This window comes from Takifugu flavidus, chromosome 15 (genome assembly GCF_003711565.1).
Source record: "Takifugu flavidus isolate HTHZ2018 chromosome 15, ASM371156v2, whole genome shotgun sequence".
In the NCBI taxonomy this organism is placed as follows: domain Eukaryota; kingdom Metazoa; phylum Chordata; class Actinopteri; order Tetraodontiformes; family Tetraodontidae; genus Takifugu; species Takifugu flavidus.
The window spans coordinates 3514130-3538318 of NC_079534.1; the positions used below are offsets into that span (position 1 = coordinate 3514130).

The following is a 24189-nucleotide window of genomic DNA, read 5'->3' on the forward strand; positions in this document are numbered from 1 at the left end:
TGCGTTTGACAGCCACACAGAAGCCCGCAGGAAATAAAGCGAATAATGAGGACAAAGCGTCGCCGTTCCTCTTTGTGACACCCTATCAGTCGCTCAAATCGTGACAGAAATCCTCCTTCTCTCTGTTTCGTCAGGGCTGACTCATTCTGTGGGCATAAACTGTGATTTTCGGGCAAAAGAATAGTTGTGGAGGGCAGGGAAAAGACAGAGGGAGCTGCGAAGATGATGAAGACGCCTACTGTGTGCCAGAGAAAGCCTGTCTAACTAAACTCCTCACTTTGCACCAAAGGAAGCCTATTTCCAGTGAGAGCTGTGCATAGCTAATGAGATCCGTGTTTCTCTGGGGTGTGGGTGCAGGAATGTGTGCAGGAGGGTAACATTGTGAGTGGTTGGTGCTCCTAGACCGGCAGGGGCACGTGGCAGCGGCCGTGCTGGACAGAGAAGGCTGTGGTCGCGGACTTTGAGTGGCATTTATAGACGCGTGGCTGATTCCCCGGGGAACGCGCCTTGTTTGCCAGGGGCAACGAGTCAGTGTACCCCAAAGGTCAATGTTCCCCTGCTTTGTCTCCAGAGCATACAGCTGATAATATATGCACAAAGCTGTAATAACTGAACAACAAAGGCAGCTACAAAGAGCCTGGCTTGTTTCTCGATGATGCTCAGGAGCGATCGCGTGCCATTAAAACGACGAGAAAGACGCCTGCGGTGAAATATCAGCCGATAGACAAAAATCCACCGTGTTGGCAGCCAAGAGCCACATGCAGCTCCCTCGTGATTTGGATTAATCACAGGTCAAAAGGCGACAGCAGCCCGTGTGTTCCGCAAAATACTGCAAACTATAACAGGATCCTGTCATGAGATTAGTATCGATCTGGACGTTAAGTGTCCGCAGATATAATGGCCGGTGCTTTGCTGCAAATCAAATGAAACTAGAGTCATTGGAACAAAGCACAAATGCAGCACGCAGACAGATTAATATTAGTTAAGTCAAAGAATGAGGTATCATATAAGTATTCTATAAATATTCAGGCTGACTTCATCAGAGCAGCTCAGAGCTTTAAGCAGCCTTCCCTTCAGCGTATGAAATCCCAAAAATTACGTTTTGGTTTTTTTTTTTAAATAACATTTTCAGTAAAGCCACCAAAAAGGAGCAAAGATGATCAGAAAGTGGAAGATAACATGGCTCCTGAGATCAGTCCAACAGTCCTGTATTTTATCAAAAATGTAGTTTTGTGCCGCCAATTTTACAGACCCATATTCATTTCTAGAAATTGTTTATGGGACCAGTTGTCTCGTCTGTTCCTATGGTTGGATATAATGACAGATAGGCCACATAATGCCAACATACACATCCATCCATCCATCTACAGTATCTGTCTGTCTGTGAAACCTGCATTCAAAAGAAACATATGTCCAATTTTCATAGAACTACTTTTTTTTCCCTCCACAAATGAGGGAACATGAATAAAGGCCATCATGTATTTCAAAGCCTAATATTATTTATTTCACACTTTAGCTCCTCTCAACAGACCCTTTTCTGTGAAGTACAACTTCCATTCAACACTTGTTTTATCTGTTTTTGGACGCATTAAAGTCAAAGCCACCTGTGTCGCTCCTGCTGGTTGCACATACTGGAAGATGATGAAGGTGACAAGTTGGCAGTATTTAATGTGAAAGTAGTTTAGCATGAAAATAAAATAATTGAAAAAATTGAAACAAACATTTGACTTTGGAAAGTTGCAAATTATGGGTTAGATTTAAAAATAAAAATCACAATCACAAATTTTTGTGTTTGTTTGCAGTGGTAAGATTTCAGTGAAAGTGGTAATAAACAAAGAGGATCAACTAAATAACCAAAGCTATAAAAGTCTGGTCGTTCATTCCAATGTTAATATATTGAATGGTTTAATTTCTATATAAGTAAAAATGATTACTGAAAAATCAATATTCTTCATGAACTTTCATTTGCTAGTTGACGACGTAGCTATATTAGCACAAATAATAACTGTTTTGGAAACTATAAAATAAACCAAAAATAGTTACTGTTAAAAGAGAAAAGTAATAATTCTTCCAATTAATTTATTCCCTGTCAAAGAGAGAGAGGACTAGTTCTGCGCATGCGTACCAATGTCAGTGCAGGCTTACCATAAATTTGCCTGAACATAATTTTGATGCAGTTCTTAACATTTTAAAGCAAAAGATACAGTCACATATTTTAGTTATAAATTGGAGTACACTGAAACTATTGATAAAGTTGGAGCCTGATTTTGATCTCTACGAGATCAATCAATATACTTTGAATAGACTCCGTATTATTTTCAGTCAGGCGGTAGAGGCTTACTCTGAAGTTTAAAAGTTTAGGTACTTTTGGAGCATAAATATATTGTAGAAATAAACGCATGACAGGTTACACTCGTAACAAAAACAAGGTAATTAGTTTTGATATGTTGATACTGCACACCCTAATGAGAGATGTTTGATTGACTTCGACTGTATTCGAGGTTTTAACGTCAGACTTCAAAATCCTGTCAAGATTTCCTTAAACTTTTAATGCACACTTAAACTTTTAATGCAATAACACCCCCAGTTCGACTGATTCGGCCCTCTTGGAAGTAATGAACGTGTACTGCACCGTGGATATTAGAAGGCACGTTGACTTGATGGAGCGCGCGTGCACGTCGCCGCCATATTGTGAGTGGCAAGCGTGATCGTGAGTGCGTGGAGATATTTCTCCCATTTGGTGAGTTACACAGATGGGTTGAACATTTAATACATTAATGTTCTTTGCCATGCATATATTTCTCTTCTGGAGTCTAACCGACCTTCTTTTTGACCTGTCATTCTGCACATTTGTGTAGTTTCTACATCTGAGTCTGTGAATACACTATATTTAGTTTTTCATAGCTATTCGGTTCTTAAATGCATTCCATTCTGACTGACATTTGTGCCTCTTAAAAATGTCCTGCTTTCCTGTTCTTTACTGATTCCCGATACCTCTCTTCTCCAGCAGATTGACGTGAGCTGCAAAGATGCCTCATTCCTGTGCCGCTCTGAGCTGTTCACAGCGTTGCACTGCTAAAACAAGATCACAAGGAATTACCTTTCATAGGCATGAAATTTGAGATTTTACAACACTCAGAGTTAAATGGCCCCACATTTACTCTCAATTGTGTTAACCAACTGCTTTTATTACTTGGCAGGTTTCCTAAGGATGACAAAGTGAGGCAGCAGTGGGAAGCAGCCCTGAGGAGGAACAGCTTCACTGCGACTCCCTCGTCACGGCTCTGCAGCGCTCACTTTATACAGGAGGACTTTGACAGGACGGGTCAGACTGTCAGGCTCAGAGCTGGAGCTGTTCCATCTCTTTTTAATCTCCCTGCTCATCTTCCGATGGTAGGTCAGGCCATCAGAATAGAAAAACTAGATAAACCAATGTCGCTCTTTGATTGGATTTTTCCAGGATATCTTCTTTATACTTTAGCCAGTGGCAGCAGGGGAAAGCCAGCCTCAAACGAACCTGTCAGAGGACCCGTGCCAGCCAGTCCAAGAGAGGGACTCTGTGCCTGAGCCTGGTGCTGTGAGTACAGAGTATCAGCTCACTTTCCGGTCCCAGTTGAAACATGCTCGCATTGAACCGAGACTGATTGAGAGGTGGATGGGATTAAGAGTGTAACTCGCGTCTGTATATTCATCTTTGCTGCTGTTAGGACCACTCTTACGCACTGCCCACATCTCCCAATGATCTATGGAGCAGGCTCGGCAAAGCCATGGCGAGGGTGGAGAGTCTAGAACGGGAGAAAAGAAACGCAAAGGAACGAGAACGAAGAGCCAGGAACATAATTCGTAAACTTGTGGAGGATTTGAAGGGGAAGAACCTCATAAACGCGGAGCTGAAACAGCAGCTTGATTTATGTTTGGATAAATCCAAGCACATGTGAACTTTCCTGTAAATCATTTTCACTTTTTTCTGTCATGTTCACTCATAATTTAGTGTGTGTTACTTGAATCTCCGCATTTTATGTAATTATAAATATAGTTAATCATGTTTAACCACAACTCAAAACTGCCAGCCCCAATATATATAAAACCGGACTGGGTTGAATAAGGATATTTGTACACACCTAAGAAAACACCGATAGGATAATGTGCATATTGATAATATAGTAACATACTGTTGTGGAGAATAGGCTGTTGTCATGGAAACGCCTATTAACAGCAGAGGCGAGAATGGCTTGTTAGATGAGGTTACACACATACTGTACATACCTACACTATGTAACACAGGTAAACCTGCAGTTTTTTTCCCCCAGCAAATGTATTTTTGTATTACTGAAGGAATCTTGGTCACATTGTATGTGTAGCCAACCTGAGAGCCAACTAATCCTTGAGGCTAGGGACCCTGAACTTGAACATGCCTTAGGTATAGTTGTGACTTTATACCGTCAGTATAATCCAAATCAAGTATATGAATGTATCGATGCCTGTAATTTCATTTCTTGTTATTGTATTGAGTTTTGCAGTGCTTTGAAACACCAAGGCCATTCCTTCTTATAATCATTAAGTAATCAATATTATTTTCCGTGACTGAGGCACAGCACAAAGGTCTGGGCTTATTTATTTTCTTTTGATTGCTGTATTGGAAAATAGAACACGTTCAATGAAAACCACTTGAAATGTGTTGAACTGGCGCCCTCTAGCGGTCACGTCGTTTTATACATCAACTATTGCAAACGTAAAAGGTAAACTTTTTTATTATATAAACATCGAAATTACAGACTCGGATTCATTCAAGAATTTCACTGAAGAGCTTTCGCTTCTTGGACTCCCCAGTCTGTATTTCCTGCCAGTGGGCTTTCCTGTGGGCAAAGTGGGACAGGGCGAATTTAGCCCACACGTGGCGAGCGAACTGATCTGACCTCAGCTGGCTCTCACATCCAACTAAAGGAAAACAAAAAAGTTTAAGTGATTAAAAAGGAGGGAAATAAAGCCACCTCTTACTCAGTGTGTATGTCGTGTTTGCGTTACCTAGTTCCTGCGCAATATTTTGTCTTTGACTGACTGAAGAACTGTTCCAAACAGCTTCCAGCACCCGACTGCCCAACCTGGAGCAGGCCATTTTAACATACTGACCCTGTAAAAATTAAAATAAACTGTCTTTAACAAATGAAATCATCTAAGACTTTATATATGGAAGCCTTTTGCAGTATTTTCTCATTCATACCTCCAGCCTCTTGAGGATCTTGCCTCTTCCCTTGTCACTGGAAGAGGTGATGAGGGCCTGGAGAACGTGGCTTCCTGCAGGGTCTGTGGCCAGTGTCAGCAGGTCAGCGGGGGTCAGGGTGCGCAGACTGCTGAGGAGCAATGAGCGATCTTTGAATTTTGCCAGCGCCTGGACCAGCCGGGAGCCATGGTAACAGATGGAGGACAGCGGAACCTGGAAAAGATCAGAAATGGCACCAATCGCTCAGTCTGCAGCACCAACACGGTGTGGTGTGTTGTCATGGGATCAAACTCGTGTCACAAAGTTAAAGTAGGATCACATTCTTAAAATCAATTCTTAATAAATTTATAATTATTCACATTTTCCACTACTGTCTCAGCCTGAAATCTAAAGGGAAACTAGTGATTAATCATTAGATAGTTGTCGTCGGCCAAAATAAAAACCATCCAACGTCTTAGTGAAAACAAACCTCAAAATATAGTAAAACACTGCAGTAATTACATGTGAAGTTACATCCTGCCGCTGATTTTGAGTTACCTCTGTTTGGGCGCTGCCCTCTGCTGCGTCGGAGTGGTAGTACACCTCATAGGTGAGCAGGGACATGAAGAGAGGAAGACATCTGACGTGTCTAGAGCCGGGCTCAGCACAGTGGAAGGCCTGGAAGGAATCACATCTTCAGTCAGAATTAAAGCTTGTATTTAAAACAATGGCTCCTTTTTCTCAACACTGCTGGATGCTTACATGGAGCAGGCACTGCATCAACTCCTCCTGCCTCTCCTCACTTTCCGCGCAGCCCTCTGCCAGCTGGACGATCACTCCCATGTGACCGGCTGCCAAGATGGCCTCCAAACCTTGGAGCAGCTCATCAAACAACTTCTGGAACTTCAGAGAGTGAGAGACAGCCAGAAAGAGGTACTGATGAGAATCCAGACCTTCATCCTCTGGCCAGCAGGGGGCGTAATCACCTACCAGTTTGTACTTTGCCGAGGCTGCAGTTAGCCTCTGAACGGGGAAGTTGGCGATGGGATGGAGGGCCAAGTCCACCAGCTGACCCTTGAGGTGTTTCTTGTAGAGGCCACATAGAAGAGACTTGTGAGCCAGCTGTATGACGGTGTCAATGAGGCGACTCGAGGCCTGGTCCTTGAGGAACACCAGAAGAGGACTGGAGGGAAGACATTGGTAAAAGGTGACTTGATGCCTGCCTGCAGTCCTGATAGAGAAATATCTCAGAACAGAAAACGTGTCTCGGTGGACTCTGACCTCACTCCTGGAGCGGCGCTGCGGCTTGACAGATACTCCATGATGCGTTTCAGGAGCTGTTTGCAGAGTTTGGGGCGTTTTCTGTGACACACGGTCAACATGGTCTGGAAGACGGCACTGGCAGCGGCATCTATCACGCTCACTGGAAAAACAGGAGCCACAAGACAGTGAAGGCAGTACTTTCTGATTTAAATGGACCATCGGCACGCTCACGGAAACAAAACCAAAAAGGAGACAAACGCCACGTTTTAATCCAATTTCATTTCTTACATCAGCGCTTGAAAAGACCTTTATCAGAACTTCCTCATTCATAGAACGCGTTCATCTCGTGAATATCCGATACTTCAAAGGGAGATCTACAGCAGCATCAATCCACAAACCCTTTGGTCGTAAATCATCCGCGGTTTGGAATGACTGCTGTCCTGAAGGAGTTCTGCAGGCCAGCTCAAAGCCTCAGGTTATGCTCCATTCCTGAATGATGCTGCTGAAGATGGGCTGTGGAACATTCTCTACTGAGAATAGCAACGCATCTCCAGATCTGTAGAAATGTTAACGGTCGTCCCTCCATCCCCTTAATCAACCCCATGAATAATTCATAGCACTCAACATGTTTCTCATCTCGTCTTCTCTGATACTGCAAAACCAGGAAATCAATTCTGCCAAAGAGCCTGAGAGTGAAGCCCACCTGTTGATTAGACGCGGGTCTGTTTGTGCAGTTAACAAGGCCGAGCTGCTCCGCGGCTAAAAGCCTCTTTGCTGCGTACACTCACCCGCCTGTCATTCACTGCAGGTTCAATCTGGGTTTCATATCAAGGTTGGACCGCTCGGAACAGGTTCCAGACAGCAGCTCTGTCTGAAAAGCTGTCCTTGACTCAGAGTAGTTCTCAATATTCATAAAGCAATATTCAGTACCAGCTCAGGTACAATTATGCTGATCACGATGAGCCATTAGTGGCGCCCCTTATTTAATAGTTTCATCCTAAACTGCATGAAAGTGCACAAATGTATTCTGTGTTAGGGGCAACTCATCGTGACACGAGGGTGTCGGTGCGTCTGTTTCCAATAACTCACGCGTGACGTTGTCCATCAAAGCCTCCGTGAGGCTTTTCAGCTCGTACCAGAACGATGTGGGAACGTCAAAGTCTGTCAGCGGAGAAACACTGTTGCGTTCCTTCACACCTGGAGAGAAGACAAAAAAATGTGACATCTGTAATGTCTGACAGCCCCGACGGGCTGAATCCGTTGCATAGAAGCGAGAAAATACGGCTTCTTCATCCCTGAAAAAGCGCGTTGTTGTTGTTAAAGAGCGGTTGAGACAGCTCCTCAGCGATGCCAGACAGGGGGCAGCGGAGGGTCAGACCGTTGAGGGTGAAGGCGCAACTACAGGGACAACAATGAACGCTTTTCCTCACATATTTTCCTTGAAAAAAGTTTCAGGTTCCGACTTATAAGTCTGTACTCAAAATAGAGTGGCTGAATAAAACAGCTTCTTTATTGCTTAAGCAGCAGTGGGCACAAAAACACATTCAAACCGAAAAGTGCTGAAAGCGGGGATCAAAATGTCGTGCGTTTTCTTCTCAAAGACGCGGCGCCCTTGCCTTGAACATAGCGCCTTGTCAAACTGGCAGCACAGTTAATAAAACCCTCCGCATTCAGGGTCTGCCAAAGTGAGGCTCTGCCAGTTGGCGCCCAGCAGTAGCTGCACGCCAGGCGCGCTGGAACCATTAAACGCCGCGTTTTGTCCCAGTGAGGCTCTGATGCTGCAGCTCCCTCATATCAGCACAAGAGAATGAACACTTTCAACATGATAGAGGCGCGATCATCCGTGTGTTTCTGGGAGTACCTGCGCGTGCGTCTGTGCGAGGAGGTCCGATACACCCTGCCAGGACGTGAAGAAGTGTGCGGACCACGTGTGAGCCATGAACGTGTCCGAGGAACTCTGCACTGTTGTCTCTCACCACTCCACTCAAACACAACACCTGGGCCTCCAACGCTTCAAAAGTCCCTTCTTCTTCTTCTCTGGTGTTTGTCTCCTCTGTTGAGGACTCTAAAAACAACCCAAACGTGGCATCCAAAGGTAAATCCCCACTGTTGGGTTTTTCTGAGTGTTATTTAGTTGCTACAACGTTAATATGGCCTCACCAGAGAACCTGGACATCTGTCTCACTGCACTCTCCACGACATGGCCGCCGCACCGATCGCAGGAAATGGTCTTAAAATCTGCGCCCGACTCTCCTCCCAGTTCAGCCAGCACCTCTCCCACCTGCTCAGGACTTGACAGTTGGAGCAGCCTCTGCAGAGTAATGCTGCCTGTTCGATCCGACGCCACCAGCGCGGCTTTACCTTTGACCTCCGTCAGCACGTTGGCGACAAACATCTCTAAAACAGCAGAGTAAGGAATCATACACAGACCCGGAACTTTTAATATTCACAATTTAGGAAAGCAAACACCTGCACGGGGGCTTAAACGCTGGAAAACTTAGGAGAGTATGCATTTTGAAAAAGGTATAGATATAAAACTCTATACATTTACAGCTCAGATCTTTAGAAAATGTACACCCTCACCTTTCTCCTCATCGTCGTCAAAGCCCTCTGTGAGTCTGTCCCCGACCCTGCGGAAATAACCAACACTCAGGGCATCCAGGCGCTTCTTTCCACCGTCTCCCTGAGGCTTCTGTCCAGTTTCACCTCCTCTCTTCCTTTTCATCTCTCCTCCTCCTCCTCCTCCTCCTTCATCAGGCTGTCTCCTCTTCTTTAGCCCCTGCTTCAGCGGCTTCCTTTCATCCATCTTTGTCAGCATTGTCTAAGAATTCAAACACGCATTTCATAAATCAAATGTCACAATAAAATCAACAGTTGAGGGGAATAGTCTTTAAAAAATATTTTCAATCTTGTTTACATTTATTGGTGATGGAAAAATAACCTATAATTCCGAACTACTACATATCATTTCGGATATTTACTTTAAAACAATTCGGAGGGGGACTCACAGATCCCCCAAAGTAATGATTTATCAGGTAAACGGCTCAACCAGTTCATATCATATCTTTGAAATGGACTTTCGTAGCATTAGCGGTCATGCTAACTCCAAACCCCAGAGTTGTAAAGCAAAACCTCTCGACAGCTCCTCGGGTGGAACGTTTACTTCCAGCATCTCTTCAAAGGGAGAACACGCTACATGGCTGAATAAATATTAACCAAAAACACAACTGCTTTAAGAGATACAGATGTAGTTTAACTCACGTGTGAAATGTGTCGAGGCGACTCGGCCGACCAGCTGCTGACGCGTAGTGATGACGTAAAGGGGTGATTCGTCGTTTCCTCTCGTCTTAATTTGATTTATTAATTCCTGATGCCAATTATACTCATATATATGTATATCTTTTATCGATGAAATTTAAATGATATTCTGTAATTATATTCTTCTCTAAAGTAATGAAAATGAATACATTCGTCATATTTTGTCAGTGAAACTCTATTTATGTGCACCACTCACTATTGCTCCTTTTGTCGCCAATCTTAAATAAAGATTATTTTTAAAATGCATTCTCTCTCCTGACGAGCAGGATGTGCGCCGGCATTATTAGCCGTAACCGGTAGATGGCGCTGTGGCTCCAGGTGCACAGTCATAGATCATCATCCTTTGATACGAAGTGTCCAAAAAGATTAACGATTCAAATAGAATTGCAGTGACACGTCATGTTCAAGGACCTTCATATACAAAGGAGGACATGTTGGACACTTTATTGTAAAAAAAACACTTTTTTAAATATTTTTTTTTGGTTTTAAAAGAAAGCAGTAATGGTCCGGTATCAGTGGTCCTGTATTAGTGGCTATAAAATCTGGAAAACAGTCATTTACTTATTTCCATGGTTAATAATATTTTGTAATTCCTTTCCCATACTATTCCTGCCAAGGTCTCTTTTGTGTAAAGGGCTCATAAGACAACTGCAAACAGACATCAAGAAGGCTTCGTGTGCAGGACGGAAAGTGACAAACCCTGGTTTTACTTCATGTTTGGGTAAATGAATCAGTGGTGACGCACCTCAGGTGAGGCGCATTATGATCTAATTCATGCTCTGATGCAACAAAAGCAGTGTTCATCCATCAGAAACGAAGGAAATATAAACATAGGGTGTTGCTGAATGTAAAAAAACACCCCTCTTTTTGTTTCAGGGTCGGTTGACTCATTAAAATGCTTTCACTTCCCCTTGGAGGTGTTTTTCACTCACACCCAACGTATATCTAATTCACCCCGGTAACACCTTAAAGCACCCCTGGAAAACATCCAGTAAAAACGCTTTCTTTTCATTCTATCTGTCTTGGTCTTGATAAAGTCTCATTTAGATCCTCTGGTGCATCTAAAACATCACCAACCAAGCTGGGAGTTTTAGATTGCGGCTTACATGTAGATTTAGTGTGAATACCGTGGAGAGGAGCTTGGTTTTTAACCCTCTGGATGCTGGGTGGCTGCGGTTATTGCGGGGGCTGCGGTTATTGCGGTGGCTGCGGTTCAGGGGGCCACAGAAACACCCCTCTGTTTGGCAGCAGCGTCTGCTGTTTGGACTGGTCTCCAGGGCAACCGGCGGCGTGAATCAGGCCCCGCTCAGTGAACCTTCGGCTTAATTACAGATTTGACGACGTCACGCCGACGCACTCCCGCACATTTCATCATCCGAGTCCTGCAGCCTCACCTACCGGCAGAGGCACATCCGCATATCCGAGCAGCGGCAGTGGCCGCAGCCTGGGCCAGCGCGTCTATGGGAATAAGCCAGACGGTATAAATTATTCATCAGAGTTAGCAGAGATCTCATACGTCCCTGTGTGGCTGCTCGACAATGGAGCAGTAAATAAAACCGGAATAAGAAGAGGAAATCACAGTCAGATCACAGCCCACCGCCTGTTTTAATATCTGCGAGAGTATCAACGCGAATGTGCTGAAATATTGCCCATAAATATGTTTTTGTTGGTGTCTGGAGCAGAAGAGGCGGTTGGGATGAACGGAAATGCTCGTGGCGGCTGCACGTGTTGCTGCTGCAGGTTTGGAGGTTTGTTCTGCACTACGGCCAAGTGTGAAAACACAACTCGTGGTTTTATAGATTATCGGAGGCTGCAGCTGTAGCAGTCAACCAGTTTATCAGAGCAAAAGTCAATAAAGACCTATGTCCTTCCATAATTTACAGAAAAAAACAACCACCTTTGAAACCACCACTGGACACATGCTACCTCATTACCTCGCTGGCAGCCTGCCTTTGTAGCTTTACATGCCGTTGCCATGGCAGCCAGATGCTGACCATTTACTGACCTTATTGTTTATTCTGCTGCTTCGTGCCTCTGTGCTACATGACACAGAGCATCTTTGGTGGCCTCTGCAGATCAGCGGGCGTGAGAGGAAGCGTGAAGGCGGCCCGGGTTCAGAGTGTCGGAGCCTAACAGATGGGCCCCGCTTTCACACCGAACGTGGGAAGCCAAACAGGCTCCCACCACGGGGGGGTGATGCTGGGAGGCAAACATGAGCAGACGCAGGGAGAGAAAACAGTTTTAGAGAAAACAAAAAGGTGAAGTCCGAGGGAATCCAGAGCTAAAGTCATTTAATCATTTTTAACAAAGATGATGTCATGGTGATGATCACAAATCAAAGTTACAGGGACCATTTCATCACCGGACGCAGCGATATGAAGTAACCGAATTCTGAATCTGACTGTTTTTACTGGAAAAAGTCTAAATTGGGCGGCGCTATATATATATAGATGCTTAGAGGTCAAACTGAGAACTTCCTCTGAGCACCAGCAGAGGAATCTCCCCAGTCCTCGTGATGGCCGTGCGGCAGAAGGGTGGGGTGAGCAGGGTGGGGTCGTGCAGGGTGGGGGTCCTGCAGGGTAACCTCAACATTGAGAAACTCCAGCTCCGGTTTGTCGGTTTGTAACCTCTGATTGACTCATTGAACTGGGTGGTGACGTCAAAACATCTGACCAAATCACCCCCCCATCTGAAAAAATAGTGCCGAACGCAGCGTAAAACTTCGTGCACGCCCCCAGTTGCGCTCAGGAGTTCTGACACTTCTGGTGGGCGATTTCAGCCCACACTGGGTGACTGGGTGTCTGGGTGGGGCGGGGTGGGCTGATCTGGGAGGAGAAGGGTGTTTGCGTGTGTGCGTGCGTGCGAGGGGGAGTCAGTTAACAGTCCGCTGGACAGTGAACGCACAACTGTTCCGATCCAAGAGGCGACGAGGACAGAAACTCCGCAGAAGTTTGAAGAGTCCACAGACAGAAAGTAAGTTTCAGCGCTTAAATGTGACGCGACGGGAGCTGGAGACGTGAAGCGGAACCATCATGAGGCGCATGATCGAATCTCCTATTTCTCTTTTCTCCATAAAAAGGGGAGATCTCAGGAGGCTTGACGGGAACTCTCGGGCGCCGCTTTAAGAACTGACATTTCATAACTTTTTTGGTTTTCTGCGTAATAACTCCGACCACAAATCACCAGAACTCCAATATTAAATCGGGATCGGCCGCTTTTATAACGGTTTTTATCCAGTTTTGTCCCTTTTCTTAGCACGTTGTCAACGCGAACACCTGAGACTGAATAGATGGGTGGAATTATTGATTTCTGCGTTTATAATGAAGCAGAAACGCGAAGCCGGGATAGATGTTCACTTGTATTCTGACCAATCACTGAAGGACCCTGATGGTAGCGGGAATTAGGAGGATTCTGGTCGTGTTTCTCTGGTGGTGCTGAACAGAACAGAACCATTTAGCTTCCTGTCCTGCAGGATTTAACAAGTTCAACGTGATTCATGAATCTGGATGAAAATTCAAACATTAGGAAAACCACCTGTTAAACTGGAAGCTTGTGACTTGACTTTAAAGCATTTATCGGGGGTCCAGGGGCCACATCAGGCCTGTCTGGATGCCAACATGCACTGAGCCGTGGCTGCAGAGGAAGAGAGGGCAGCCCGATGGCGAGGGAGGGCAGCCCGATGGCGAGGGAGGGCAGCCCGATGGCGAGGGAGGGCAGCCCGATGGCGAGGGAGGGCAGCCCGATGGCGAGGGAGGGCAGCCCGATGGCGAGGGAGGGCAGGCAAGAGAGGGCAGGCCGATGGCGAGCGAGGGCAGGCAAGAGAGGGCAGGCCGATGGCGAGCGAGGGCAGCCCGATGGCGAGCGAGGGCAGCCCGATGGCGAGGTCGCACCAGAGTGTGACAGAACCACTTTTAAAGGGTTTAGAGACTTGAGTTGTTTTCTAATTGATTTTGTCCACCAGGCAGCCAATTAAGTCATTTGAACTTATTTTGAAACTTTGGGAGGACACAAGATGCCTTTAGCAACTCATTTCCTGTCATAAGGACACAACGATGAGGCAGCGGACGTGCACACACACCACACACGCACCCACACACGCACCCACACACGCACCCACACAGCGATTCATTTTCCCCTTAATTCCATTATTATATTCTTGCACAACCATTGATTGACATGCTGTAATAATAGAGATTTGCATTTTCATAGCTAATTACAGTATTTGTGGCATTATTGTATAAAACGTTGGCATCTATCAGATAATAAATGAAGAGAAATGGTTACAAATAGCTGTATATGAGCTGGAGGCCACAGTTGAGGGTCCCCGTCACCGTGCACACGCGGGTCTGGATATTTCCTGCCTCCATGTCTTTCAGCTGCCGCGTGACCTTTGAACCGTGGCACATAACTTCACTATCGCTGGTATTTCCCATCCTAAACGGTGATTCATTCCCACATGTTACGTGCAAATATTTAGCCAAGAAATCAATAAAATCAGCCCGTTGTTTGTATTAAACATTGATTTTGCAGATAGCACACACACACAACCCACTTCTGAAGCGCACTCACGTCTGCTGTTGTGCACAGATTTTGATTTTGAGGGTTTTATTTCGATTTCGAAGCGGTTGCAGGGGCCAGTCGGCATATGCACATAGCTAAAGCTAATTTCCTTAAGTTTACAGGAATCTAAATCCTTTCACTCGCAGTAAAATTTAAATGGTGGTGGTGGGGTGACATTTTACAATAGCTGCGCGTGTGTGAGGTACTTTACACACATTCAACAGGCATTTTTCCTCTTCGGAGGCGAGGCAGATGCCTACAGCCGACAAGGGTGAAAGGGTAAACGGGAAGGTCTATGGGAAGCTGCTGTGTGGCGAGAGGTTCGGAATGGCCTAATTGTGGGAGAAATATTAAAAAAAGCATTACTTGTTGTCGTGCTGATAAAATTCCAGATAATGTTCCGGCATGATTAGACGTACTGCAGAACGGCACCAGCTTCCCTGTGTGCCAGCGTTGGTTTATAGTTCACTGTTTGTAGAACAGTTTTGCTCAGTGTTTTACTTGCTTTGATTTGCCTGTGGGACTGAAAGGAATTTTAATGGTGATTATAAATAACTTTATGGGCAGACTCTTGTATGGACACAGATTCTCATATCCTAATTGTTTACATCAGGGCTGCACATTATAATGAAAAAATAAAATGTAGTTATTTGGATTGATAATCTGGTGGTGTTTTTCCTGAAAGGAAACACACTTTTTTAATGTTTTTTTTTTTTCTTGCTAGCATGCCAGGTGAGCGATTAGCAGTGAGAGATGCGTCCGAAGTGGGGCGTTTCCCTGGAGTGGCCCCGCCCACAAGGGTGGAGCTGACCATTCACAAAGAAGGGGAGAAGAAAGAGGAGGAAGGAGGCTGTCGGCGCTGGCTCAGGAAGGCGTTTCCGTGCTGCTGTCAGCGGCAGAACAGCGCCTCCCTCGATGTTACGGACAGGGTGGAGTTGGTCGCACCTCCGACCCCTCCGCTCCTCCCAGAGCCCCCAAAATCAACGCCTGAGAACGGAGAGCTAAAGGAAATGGAAGGTAAAGTTTGGCCCAAACGCTCCTAAAGTTCTACCCCCACAGCTGGGTCTGAATCCTTATCTCAGCCTTGTCGTCGAGGATTCCTCCGTTTCTTGATAAACAGTTTAGGAATCAAACAGACGTTCTAAAACGTACACTTCCTGACGCAGAGATGAAGTTATCGGTGTGTTCTGTGGACCTGCTGAGCTCGAAGACGGGGCAGAACAGAGCGGAGCACCACACCGACATGTATCACGGAGACGAGCTGATCGTCCGCAGAGGGCAGAGCTTCCAGATAGAGGTGGAGTTCAACCGACCCTTCGACACAGACACTGACAAGCTCCACCTGGACATGAGAACAGGTACAGACGCAACACATGTGCGTTCTTCTAATCAACTGATGCTGCAGCGTGTATTCAGACCCCCTGAGGAGAACTCATGAAGAAACCTGCAAAGGCGGACGGTAGCTTAGCATCGTCTAAGTTAAAAAGAAACAAAACTATAACTAAAAGAAGAGGGTTGTTTGAATGCTAAGTAATTTCAGTACTCACTGTGCACGGCGGTAGCACTTCGCTAGACTGTCTTCAGACGCTCTAGCAGATATTCTAATTAGCATAAACTAATAGCGGAAAATCGCTTTGTGCAAATAAAAGGTTACGTAAGAGTAGATAATATATAGAAGGTACCAGGGAAAGTGATGTGAAGAATTTGGCTTTTGTGAGATTAGATTCATTTCTCAGGGCTCTTTTAACTTAGAGAAACCATCATCTGATCCAAAAGAGCAGGAGGAACTCATTCTCTGAAGATATTTAACAGGTTTTACACCTGTATTCAGTCCTTGGTGGTAGAAAGAGTGTTTTTCCTTCTAATTTGTTAAGGACACCTATAGAGGCAATGCAGAGGAGCAACTGGGGAACGCGGCCCAAACGCTAAATGTCGAAGTTGTACTTTGAAAATCAGCAGCAGCTACAACATGGAACAAGTGTTGGATTCCAAACATGTCTGCACTCCCACCCACATGTTGCTAACAGCTTCCAGATCTCCAGACACCCGACACCTTGCTCTAGTGCGCTCTGCAGCCGTCGACTGGAGAGATGTGATGATGTCATCGCGGGGGTAAACAAAGTCCCTCCACTCTGTGGGATCCGTCTCAGCTAACTTAGCATTTTCATTGCATCGCAGCTTCCAGACCTGTAATTTGCTCTTCAAGGATGCTGCAGTTGGAGTAGATTTTCCAATACTGCTGGAGAAAGTGGAGTGTTTATCATTGATTTCCTGTGAGTGAGTAAGAGGTCAGGCTGTAACTGGGTGGAGAACAATGGTCACTTGAAAAACTCTCAGCACCGCGGTGCAAATGGAGTAAATACGGGTCCTAATCAGAGCAGCGGGTTTGAAGTGAAGCCGATGTTCGAAGGTAATGCTGCACATCTGTGGGGTATTGTCCAGAGAATGTGGAGAAACGGAGCGGAACGCCCTCGGACAGACATTTTGACACCCTTCCAGCATTTGCAGCGAGGTGGAGGTAGCCCAGCCTCCGTGTGCAGTTACCCTGTTCCGCCCATGCTTTTCTCTGGGGGCTCCGGTTTCCTCTCTCGGTCCAAACGCCTGCACGTCAGCTCAAATGGAGAATCTCCCCAGTGTTTGAGTGAGTGCTGTGTCTGAACTGTGACTCGCTGACCTGCCTGACCTGTCCTAGGTTTATTCTTGTCACCCCCCTCATGATTCTAATCAACCATAAGTGGTATTTAGCAGGAGCTGGACGGATGAATGCGCTAGTTTCATGTTTATTACTCTGGTGCTAAACCTCCCCTGTGGTGTAGGTCCCCTGCCCACGGTGTCCAAAGGCACCCACGCCACCGTCCTGCTCGTGGACTCGCCGGAGGACAAACGCTGGGCGGCCAAGATCGTGGAGCAGAGCGGCAACAAGGTGAAGCTGTCGGTCAACTCGCCGGCCAGCGCCGTGTGTGGCCTCTACGGGCTGACGGTGACCTGCGGCGCCACGACGGGCGAAGCGACAACGACTCACAGCTGCAGCAGGAACATCGTCGTGCTCTTCAACCCTTGGTGTGAAGGTGAGCTTGGCAGAGGGTGCAGACGCGGCAGCTGAAGAATTGAGAAGGGAGGAGAGAGTGATAAGAGGAGAAAAGAATGGCGTTGCATAACCCAGTTTATGACCGAAGAGATATTTCTGTTATGAGAGAGGGGGGAGTCCTCCAAAAACAAGCTCCTGAGCTGTGAATCCTCCGGCAAACCTAAATATCTGGCCTGCCTATTTCATTTCAAAGCTGATCTCGCGTTTCGCTCAGTTCTAACTTCATACTCAAGCGTGTTGCTGTCAATCAAGCAGCAGTTTGACCCCGCGACCATGTGGGAGTTATGCAACTGCAGCTGGACACCGTCCAGGACGGCCTGCACACACGGGGAAGGGCGAACCCAAAACGGATCAAGATAAAACAGACCGCTGCAAGCACCAATAAGTTTCATTTTTTGGCCGCTTCTTCAGTCAGATGATCCCAGGAGCAAAGCAAGTCTGGGGCCGAGTACCCCAAACGAAGAGCTAGATTGAATGTTGAGCGACAAACACTCTTATTTGTTACAACGCGAACATTTCTACAGTTGCACCACAGTCGGTAACGTGTTGCAAACCCAAAACTCATCAAATGAACCTTCTGATAAATGTCTCATGACTACTGAAGAGGGAAATCAGAAAATCCTGAGCTCTAGGTTGTGAGTGGAGGCCTCAGTAGCTCTGGGGGATGTCTGACCAGAGCAGATGACAACAAGGTTGTCTTTATCGAGCGCACATCTGGTGGGTTAGAGCGCAACAGTTGCTAAGCTAACACGTCCTAAATGCTTCTCCCTTGAGTTCGTCACGTAGCTGCTGATAGACGGGTTGGCTCCCTGAGAACGTCTCTTAAGAGGGGGCTTGTTCCGGCCCGATATATATGTGACAGATATAAATGTTCTATACGTCTAATGCATAATGAGCTTGACACTGTTTGACCTTTTTGACTGCAGCGAGAATTTAAATCCATTTTTGCAGAATCTGTGCAGCCCCGGCACCACTCAGCCCCTCCCTGCTGCCCACAAAGGTCCAAATCCTACAATAAGTGTGTGGAAAGACCACAGGGAAACTCACAATTAATCCTAGGACCCCCCCCCCTTTAATTTTACTGCTTCTATATGCTTTCCCTGTGCCTTTAAACACGTCTGCCACTCTGCTATGCTGTTATCGGCTGACCCCCTCCTTGCTCCATCACCCACACTCCCCTTCTGTGGGTGTTTCCTCAGAACCGTTCAGTAAGGAGTGAAAATCACAATTATCACAGCTGCCTGCTGCTGTCACGCTCACCTTCCTGCGCTGTAAAATCTCACTCCGGTGTGCTTGTCTTTCCCTCCACCCTTTTCCCAAGCACAACTTCCCGTTTTGTCCTCGCTCACTCCCTCTTACTTTTAATCTTGAACCTTTTTTTAGTAGTTTGCTGGTTTCCTTTTCTTCATTTTTTTCACGTCCCCCCCTCCGCACACACAGGAAATCACAGTAGGAAACAGTTGGGGATTAAAAGGACGGGAAAAAAGAGATTTTTGGGCCTCCTTTGACAGTGATGTCACTCAGAAACATGGGCCCCACTGCAAGGTCCATGGGCTCATTGTGTTTCTTAGCCATTTCCTGGCCTTGGGGGGGCTCTTTTCACATGGTTTGTGAAAAGAAATCACATTCTCAAGTGTTTTCGTCACAGCAGAGGAGCGAAGCGTGAATTCCAGGTCAGGATCAGAGACCAGAAAGAAGCACGAGGAATGAGCCATTAAAGCACCATTAAAAGCTTTTTCCCTGTCCAATTTTGAGTCGTTTGTTTAATTGGTGATAGCTGCAGCGAAAAGAAGGCAGGGTGCAGACATTCGGAAGCCTCCTAATGCCAGAATTTCAGTTTTAGAAAATTGGCTGTGGCTGGAGATAATTTTCCCATGTTTTTCCCAGAGGACACTGTGTTCCTGGATGATGAGGAGGAGAGGAAGGAGTATGTCCTCAACGACACTGGGAGGATTTACTACGGCACAGAAAAACAAATAGGCGCTCGCACATGGAACTTTGGGCAGGTACAGACCGCGGACTCAAGATGCAACTCGACAATGATGAATGGATTCAGGAATTTATTTTTTTTCATAGATTGTTACGCAACCTTCTGTTCTTCTCAGTCAATTTGCTACAGTACAGCTCCGTTGCCTGGTAACATTAGCATTTGTCATTTTTAAAAACTACTTAGTCAATTTCTTTTCTTTTTCAACTGTAGTTTCATGAAGGGGTCCTGGAAGCATGTCTGTTCATCCTGGAGAAGAGCAACATCCCCCCGTCTGGCAGAGGGGACCCCGTCAATGTGGTTCGAGTCATATCGGCCATGGTAGGTTAACAGGTTAATTAGTGTCAGTAATGGTGGCATGAAGGCCTCTCATGCTTGTGTACCTATAAAAGTACAAATATCTCACATTTCAGAATGCTTTAAAATGACCCAGTATAATTGTCCTGATCAGGGATGAATCTATTAATTAGCACCGGCGCTAATGGTGCAGCATTTGCTAAACTGCTGCTGCATCCATAGCAGATTACTATGCCTTAATCTCCCATTAACAGCAGCTCCTTGTTTTAGATCAACGCTCAGGATGACTTAGGGGTTCTGGTGGGCAACTGGTCGGGGGATTACTCCGACGGCGTGTCTCCTACAGCGTGGAGCAGCAGCGTGGAGATCCTGAGGAAATACCACTCGTCCGATGGGTTTCCCGTGTCATACGGACAGTGTTGGGTCTTCTCAGGAGTCACCACGACAGGTGGGTCAAGAATGGAGCGGAGAAAGCTTGTGGCTCCCCGAGTCAGAGCCCTGTGCTCAGCTCATATGCACCCTAACTAAATGGCATCATCACTGATGTCACGCCTCCTTTCCTCTCGCGGTGAGAGCCACATGGGCTGCTTTATCAGTTCCATCTCAGCAGAGCCATCTGAAGTCATTATGCGCGTAGTTCTAATTAAGCCCGGTTTATGGATTCTTGCTCGGTCTCTCTCTGTGTCTCCAGTGCTCCGATGTCTCGGCATCCCCGCCCGCAGCGTGACGAACTTTCAGTCGGCTCACGACACCGACGTCTCCCTCACCACCGACATCTATTTAGATGAGAACATGGACCCCATCGATTACCTCAACAGTGACTCCGTTTGGTAAGACGGCAGCAATCTGGCGGCTTTAAATGACCTTTGGTCAGAGATGCAGCTCACATTAAGACGAGCTCGGTGTTGTCCTGCAGTTAGTAGCAGCTTTTTCCAGACATCGAATGCAGATCTGATATTAACCACCTCCTGTTGACATCAAATGACCAAAAACGGGAGCAAAAACAACCAAAATCATTTTATATGGTTCATTTAACCCCGAGCAGCTCAACGAGCTCCAAAAACAAGCAGCAGGGGTCAGGTTTACCATGAGCAGCACAACAACTCTCTGACACTGGCAGACAGGCGCTCCGTCCTTAAATAGGAGGCTGATGGAAACGGCTGGCAGGTGCGTCCGCCTGCAGCGCCAGCTGTCGACAATTACCGTCTCCTCCACGCCACCTGCAGGAAAACCAAACAACGCATGACCTGGAACCCTGGAACACTAAAGAGCTATTTATTAAGATAAATAAGTTCACTTATGTTAAAATACAAGTTTGTGACGAATAACTGTCGTGATAAAATACATCCATTGTACTGTAAACGTATACAGAGTCGTTTACATCGATGTGAACGCCATAAATGCTGAACCGGGGTTTGTTTATGAAGGTACTGAGAGGGAAAAGTGAAGAACGGTGTCATGTGATGGATGGGAGAGTAATGGGGAGGCTTTCTGTAGATGTAGAGTGTGTATTCAGCACTGATTTAGACTGGGTGGGGAGCCGGGAGGGACTGAAAATCCCAGTTCTCCGAACAGATAAGACACTCCCAAAAATTCCACACCACATGGAAGAGACATTACATTGTCCACTTTCAACTTCCTGTTTGAGTACTTTCGGGATCCAACATCTTCAAACCTAAAGAGTTTAGTTGTCGGCAGTGATTTTCTTCCAACATAATGCAGGAGCCAACATGTGCGGACGGTCACGGAGCCGCTTCACTGATTTCCTGCCATTGAGCTCTTTCGTGGAAAGCTTATTTTCACAGCCTGCCTAAGATGAACATTTCGTCTAGGAACTTCCACGTGTGGAATGACTGCTGGATGGCGAGGCCAGACCTGCCCCCAGGACATGGAGGCTGGCAGGCTGTGGACTCGACTCCCCAGGAAACAAGCCAGGGCACCTTCCGCTGCGGCCCCGCCTCCATCAGCGCCATCCGCTCAGGCCAGGTCTTCCTCAAATACGACACGCCGTTTGTCTTTGCAGAGGTGGGTAGGTTCTCCTGGCCGCACTCAGGAGATGGAGCACAACGCCTTCTTTAGTGGCAAACGTCCCTCCCAGAGCTGATTTATTCCAGATTTGGTTTCGGTTTTCTTGGGCTTAGCGTTTGAGCCGAGCGTGCTTTTCCCAATCAGGTCAACAGCGATAAGATCTACTGGCAGAGGAACCTGGACGGCACGTTCAGCCAGATCTACAGTGAGAAGAAAGCCGTTGGCCACTACATCAGCACCAAAGCCATGGGCTCTGACGAGCGCGCAGACATCACGCACCTGTACAAACACCAAGAAGGCAAGCAAACCGCACAGATCAGGGAAGACTCCGGGGACGAGGACGTGTCAGTCGGGATAAAGGGCACTAATGCTCTCCCTCACCATCAGGTTCTGAGGAGGAACGCATCGCGGTCGAGACCGCCAGTCGCTACGGCAGCAAGCCAAACACCTACTCCTCGCCCGTGGCGGAGGACGTCAGCGTGGAGGTGAAGATCGATGATGAGGGGGCCAGAATGGGCGCCGACGCTCAGCTCAGCATCTTGGTGAAGAACCTCAGCTCGCACCCTCGCCGGACCACCCTGCACAGCCAGGTGGCGGTCATGTACTACACCGGCGTGGTGAAGGGCACCATCAAGAAGGAGCAGATTTCTGTGGAGCTTCAGCCCAATGAAGGTGACTGTTCATGAGAGAGAGACGGTCGTTCCACTGTAGGCGACACTTTTCCCCGTGGAAGAGTATATAAGCCCGGAGCCATTTGGGTTCTATTAATTCTGACATTTTCAAAGCTTTTCTTTCTCCCTTATGAAACCCTGATGGGTTAAAAAAGCATGTTTAAAATTCTAAATGATTTTCAGATGTCCTTTCCGGTTGTTTTTGCTCAATGGAGTAAAGAAGAAATGCTTTTATAATCAAGACATGCGTGAGAAAGTTGAACTTCCTCCCCACAGAAAAGACCATCGAGTGGGTGTTACCCTACCAGCAGTACCAGAACCAGCTGGTGGATCAGGCCGCTCTGATGTTGACCCTCTCTGGGAGAGTAAACGAGACCCAGCAGGTGTTAGCCAACCAGACCACCTTCAGGCTCCGCACCCCTGACCTCACCATCAAGGTAGATCCTACAAATGGTCCTTTTCAGACGTTACAGCGTTGACTCACTGTGACTCCTCCCACCAGCCTTTAGGAGAAGCTGTCGTCGGCAAAGAAATGGCGGCCAAGATCACCTTCACTAACCCGCTGCCACGGATGCTAGTGGGGGTGGTGTTCAGGGTGGAGGGCCTGGGGCTGCAGAAGGGCCATGAGGTGGTTGTCGGGTAAGTCCCTCAACACTCTCTTTAGTGTCTCTCTCTCTTTAGCCACCTTTAACTCCCCCTCCCTCCCCCCCCAGTGATGTTGGCGCCCACTCCACCGTGACACTGACGGAGCACTTCATCCCCACCCAGCCTGGACCCAGGAAGCTGGTGGCATCTCTGGACTGCAAACAGCTGACACAAGTGCACGGGGTAGCTGATATCGTCGTCCTGGAGAAGTAGGAAGTCCTGAAACTCTCACGCTACCTTTCCTTTATAACGGACAACTTTGAGATAAAAGAAAAATGTTTGTTTTTTAATCTAATTTTGTACCGCAGATATTTTAAAACCCACAAATAGACTATCAGCCTTAGCATTATCACTGTTAACTTGAAGGAACATTCACATGTGTACCTTTTGATTTTTTGATGTAAGAACTGTGGAATTTGGCGTGCAGGCTGGAATGTTTGCACTGCAGATGAAGAGCTTTTACAGATATCTGTGTACTGTCACTTTACAAAGATTTATTGTCAAGAGGCTGAACAAATGTTGAAGGTGGAGAGAGTATAAGCATTTCAGAAGGAAACATTAAAACCCTATTTTTAGTCTTTAATAGGAATTTAACATAGATTATAAGTTCATGCAAAATGCCAAATATAAATGAAGCTCCAGCCACAGACAGCTGATGTTTGCTATGAAGAATTGCCTGATTTGTGAGGCTAAAGCAGACAGGATGGTTCCCTGAGGACAAATTCTGCTCCGCGTCGTACCGATTGTCTTTCAATTTATTGTAGCATACCTGCAAAGTCACAGCCATAAAAACTAAGAAAAAGAAACAATGTTTATGGTTTCGCTTCAGCACTCAAACAAGAATGTGAAGGAAAATATTTTATAACAACTTTATTTATCTGAACTGTTTTGTATTTGTATCGTGATGTCTTGCTATAAAACATTAACTGCAACACTGGCCTCTGTCTGGACTTAATTCCATCTACTGTGGATCACTGACTGGAAACTAATGTCTAATAATCATGTAACAAACGCGTATTTTGGCTTGTAGCAATGTAAACGTGTGCATATGCACTGATTTAGGTTTAGTACGAGGTATTACGCAGATACCTAAAGACCCAGGGGAAAAAAGGTGCTCGTTGGTGACCTCTAC

At 46.4% G+C, this 24189-nt stretch overlaps 3 protein-coding genes across 5 annotated transcripts; 2 read left to right on the forward strand and 1 right to left on the reverse strand.

The window, feature by feature from the left end:
- The first annotated feature begins 1608 nt into the window (after window positions 1-1608).
- On the forward strand, window positions 1609-5002 carry LOC130538322 (THAP domain-containing protein 6-like). Of its 3 annotated transcripts, XM_057055724.1 has the most exons (6): window positions 1614-2429; window positions 2588-2740; window positions 3008-3109; window positions 3201-3393; window positions 3482-3577; window positions 3708-5002. In XM_057055724.1, exons 3-6 carry the CDS (start codon window positions 3030-3032, stop codon window positions 3936-3938), a joined length of 600 nt encoding a protein of 199 aa, XP_056911704.1. In that variant the 5' UTR covers window positions 1614-2429; window positions 2588-2740; window positions 3008-3029; the 3' UTR covers window positions 3939-5002. The 3 variants fall into 3 exon arrangements, with proteins under 3 accessions (XP_056911705.1, XP_056911704.1, XP_056911703.1); XM_057055725.1 differs by having other exon boundaries at window positions 1609-2740; window positions 3011-3109; XM_057055723.1 differs by having other exon boundaries at window positions 1614-2740.
- On the reverse strand, window positions 4734-9830 carry LOC130538317 (nucleolar protein 9). Its single transcript, XM_057055715.1, has 12 exons — window positions 9725-9830; window positions 9047-9284; window positions 8624-8860; window positions 8325-8528; window positions 7553-7660; window positions 6482-6623; window positions 6191-6383; window positions 5963-6103; window positions 5759-5878; window positions 5222-5434; window positions 5026-5131; window positions 4734-4938 (listed from the first exon to the last, which is right to left on the reverse strand). The coding sequence occupies exons 2-12, from the start codon at window positions 9279-9281 to the stop codon at window positions 4784-4786; spliced, it is 1854 nt and encodes a 617-aa protein (XP_056911695.1). The 5' UTR covers window positions 9282-9284; window positions 9725-9830; the 3' UTR covers window positions 4734-4783.
- Window positions 9831-12571: 2741 nt separating this feature from the next.
- tgm1l1 (transglutaminase 1 like 1) lies at window positions 12572-23989 on the forward strand. The gene is made up of 14 exons (XM_057055714.1): window positions 12572-12754; window positions 15066-15358; window positions 15508-15699; window positions 17158-17409; window positions 19317-19435; window positions 19630-19737; window positions 19984-20161; window positions 20405-20543; window positions 21546-21738; window positions 21886-22039; window positions 22129-22413; window positions 22689-22849; window positions 22915-23051; window positions 23126-23989. The coding sequence occupies exons 2-14, from the start codon at window positions 15067-15069 to the stop codon at window positions 23268-23270; spliced, it is 2355 nt and encodes a 784-aa protein (XP_056911694.1). The 5' UTR covers window positions 12572-12754; window position 15066; the 3' UTR covers window positions 23271-23989.
- The last annotated feature ends 200 nt before the right edge of the window (window positions 23990-24189 follow it).

Coding starts and splice junctions, on each gene's coding strand:
- LOC130538322 (XM_057055725.1), top strand. CDS start 3,030: ATGCCTCATTCCTGTGCCGCTCTGAGCTGTTCACAGCGTTGCACTGCT. Junction 3,394..3,481: donor TCCCTGCTCATCTTCCGATG/GTAGGTCAGGCC, acceptor TTTATACTTTAG/CCAGTGGCAGCAGGGGAAAG. Junction 3,578..3,707: donor CTGTGCCTGAGCCTGGTGCT/GTGAGTACAGAG, acceptor TGCTGCTGTTAG/GACCACTCTTACGCACTGCC.
- LOC130538317 (XM_057055715.1), bottom strand. CDS start 9,281: ATGCTGACAAAGATGGATGAAAGGAAGCCGCTGAAGCAGGGGCTAAAG. Junction 6,104..6,190: donor CCTCGGCAAAGTACAAACTG/GTAGGTGATTAC, acceptor CACTCTCTGAAG/TTCCAGAAGTTGTTTGATGA. Junction 5,435..5,758: donor AGGGCAGCGCCCAAACAGAG/GTAACTCAAAAT, acceptor GATCTTTTCCAG/GTTCCGCTGTCCTCCATCTG.
- tgm1l1 (XM_057055714.1), top strand. CDS start 15,067: ATGCCAGGTGAGCGATTAGCAGTGAGAGATGCGTCCGAAGTGGGGCGT. Junction 15,359..15,507: donor AGAGCTAAAGGAAATGGAAG/GTAAAGTTTGGC, acceptor TTCCTGACGCAG/AGATGAAGTTATCGGTGTGT. Junction 15,700..17,157: donor CCACCTGGACATGAGAACAG/GTACAGACGCAA, acceptor CCTGTGGTGTAG/GTCCCCTGCCCACGGTGTCC.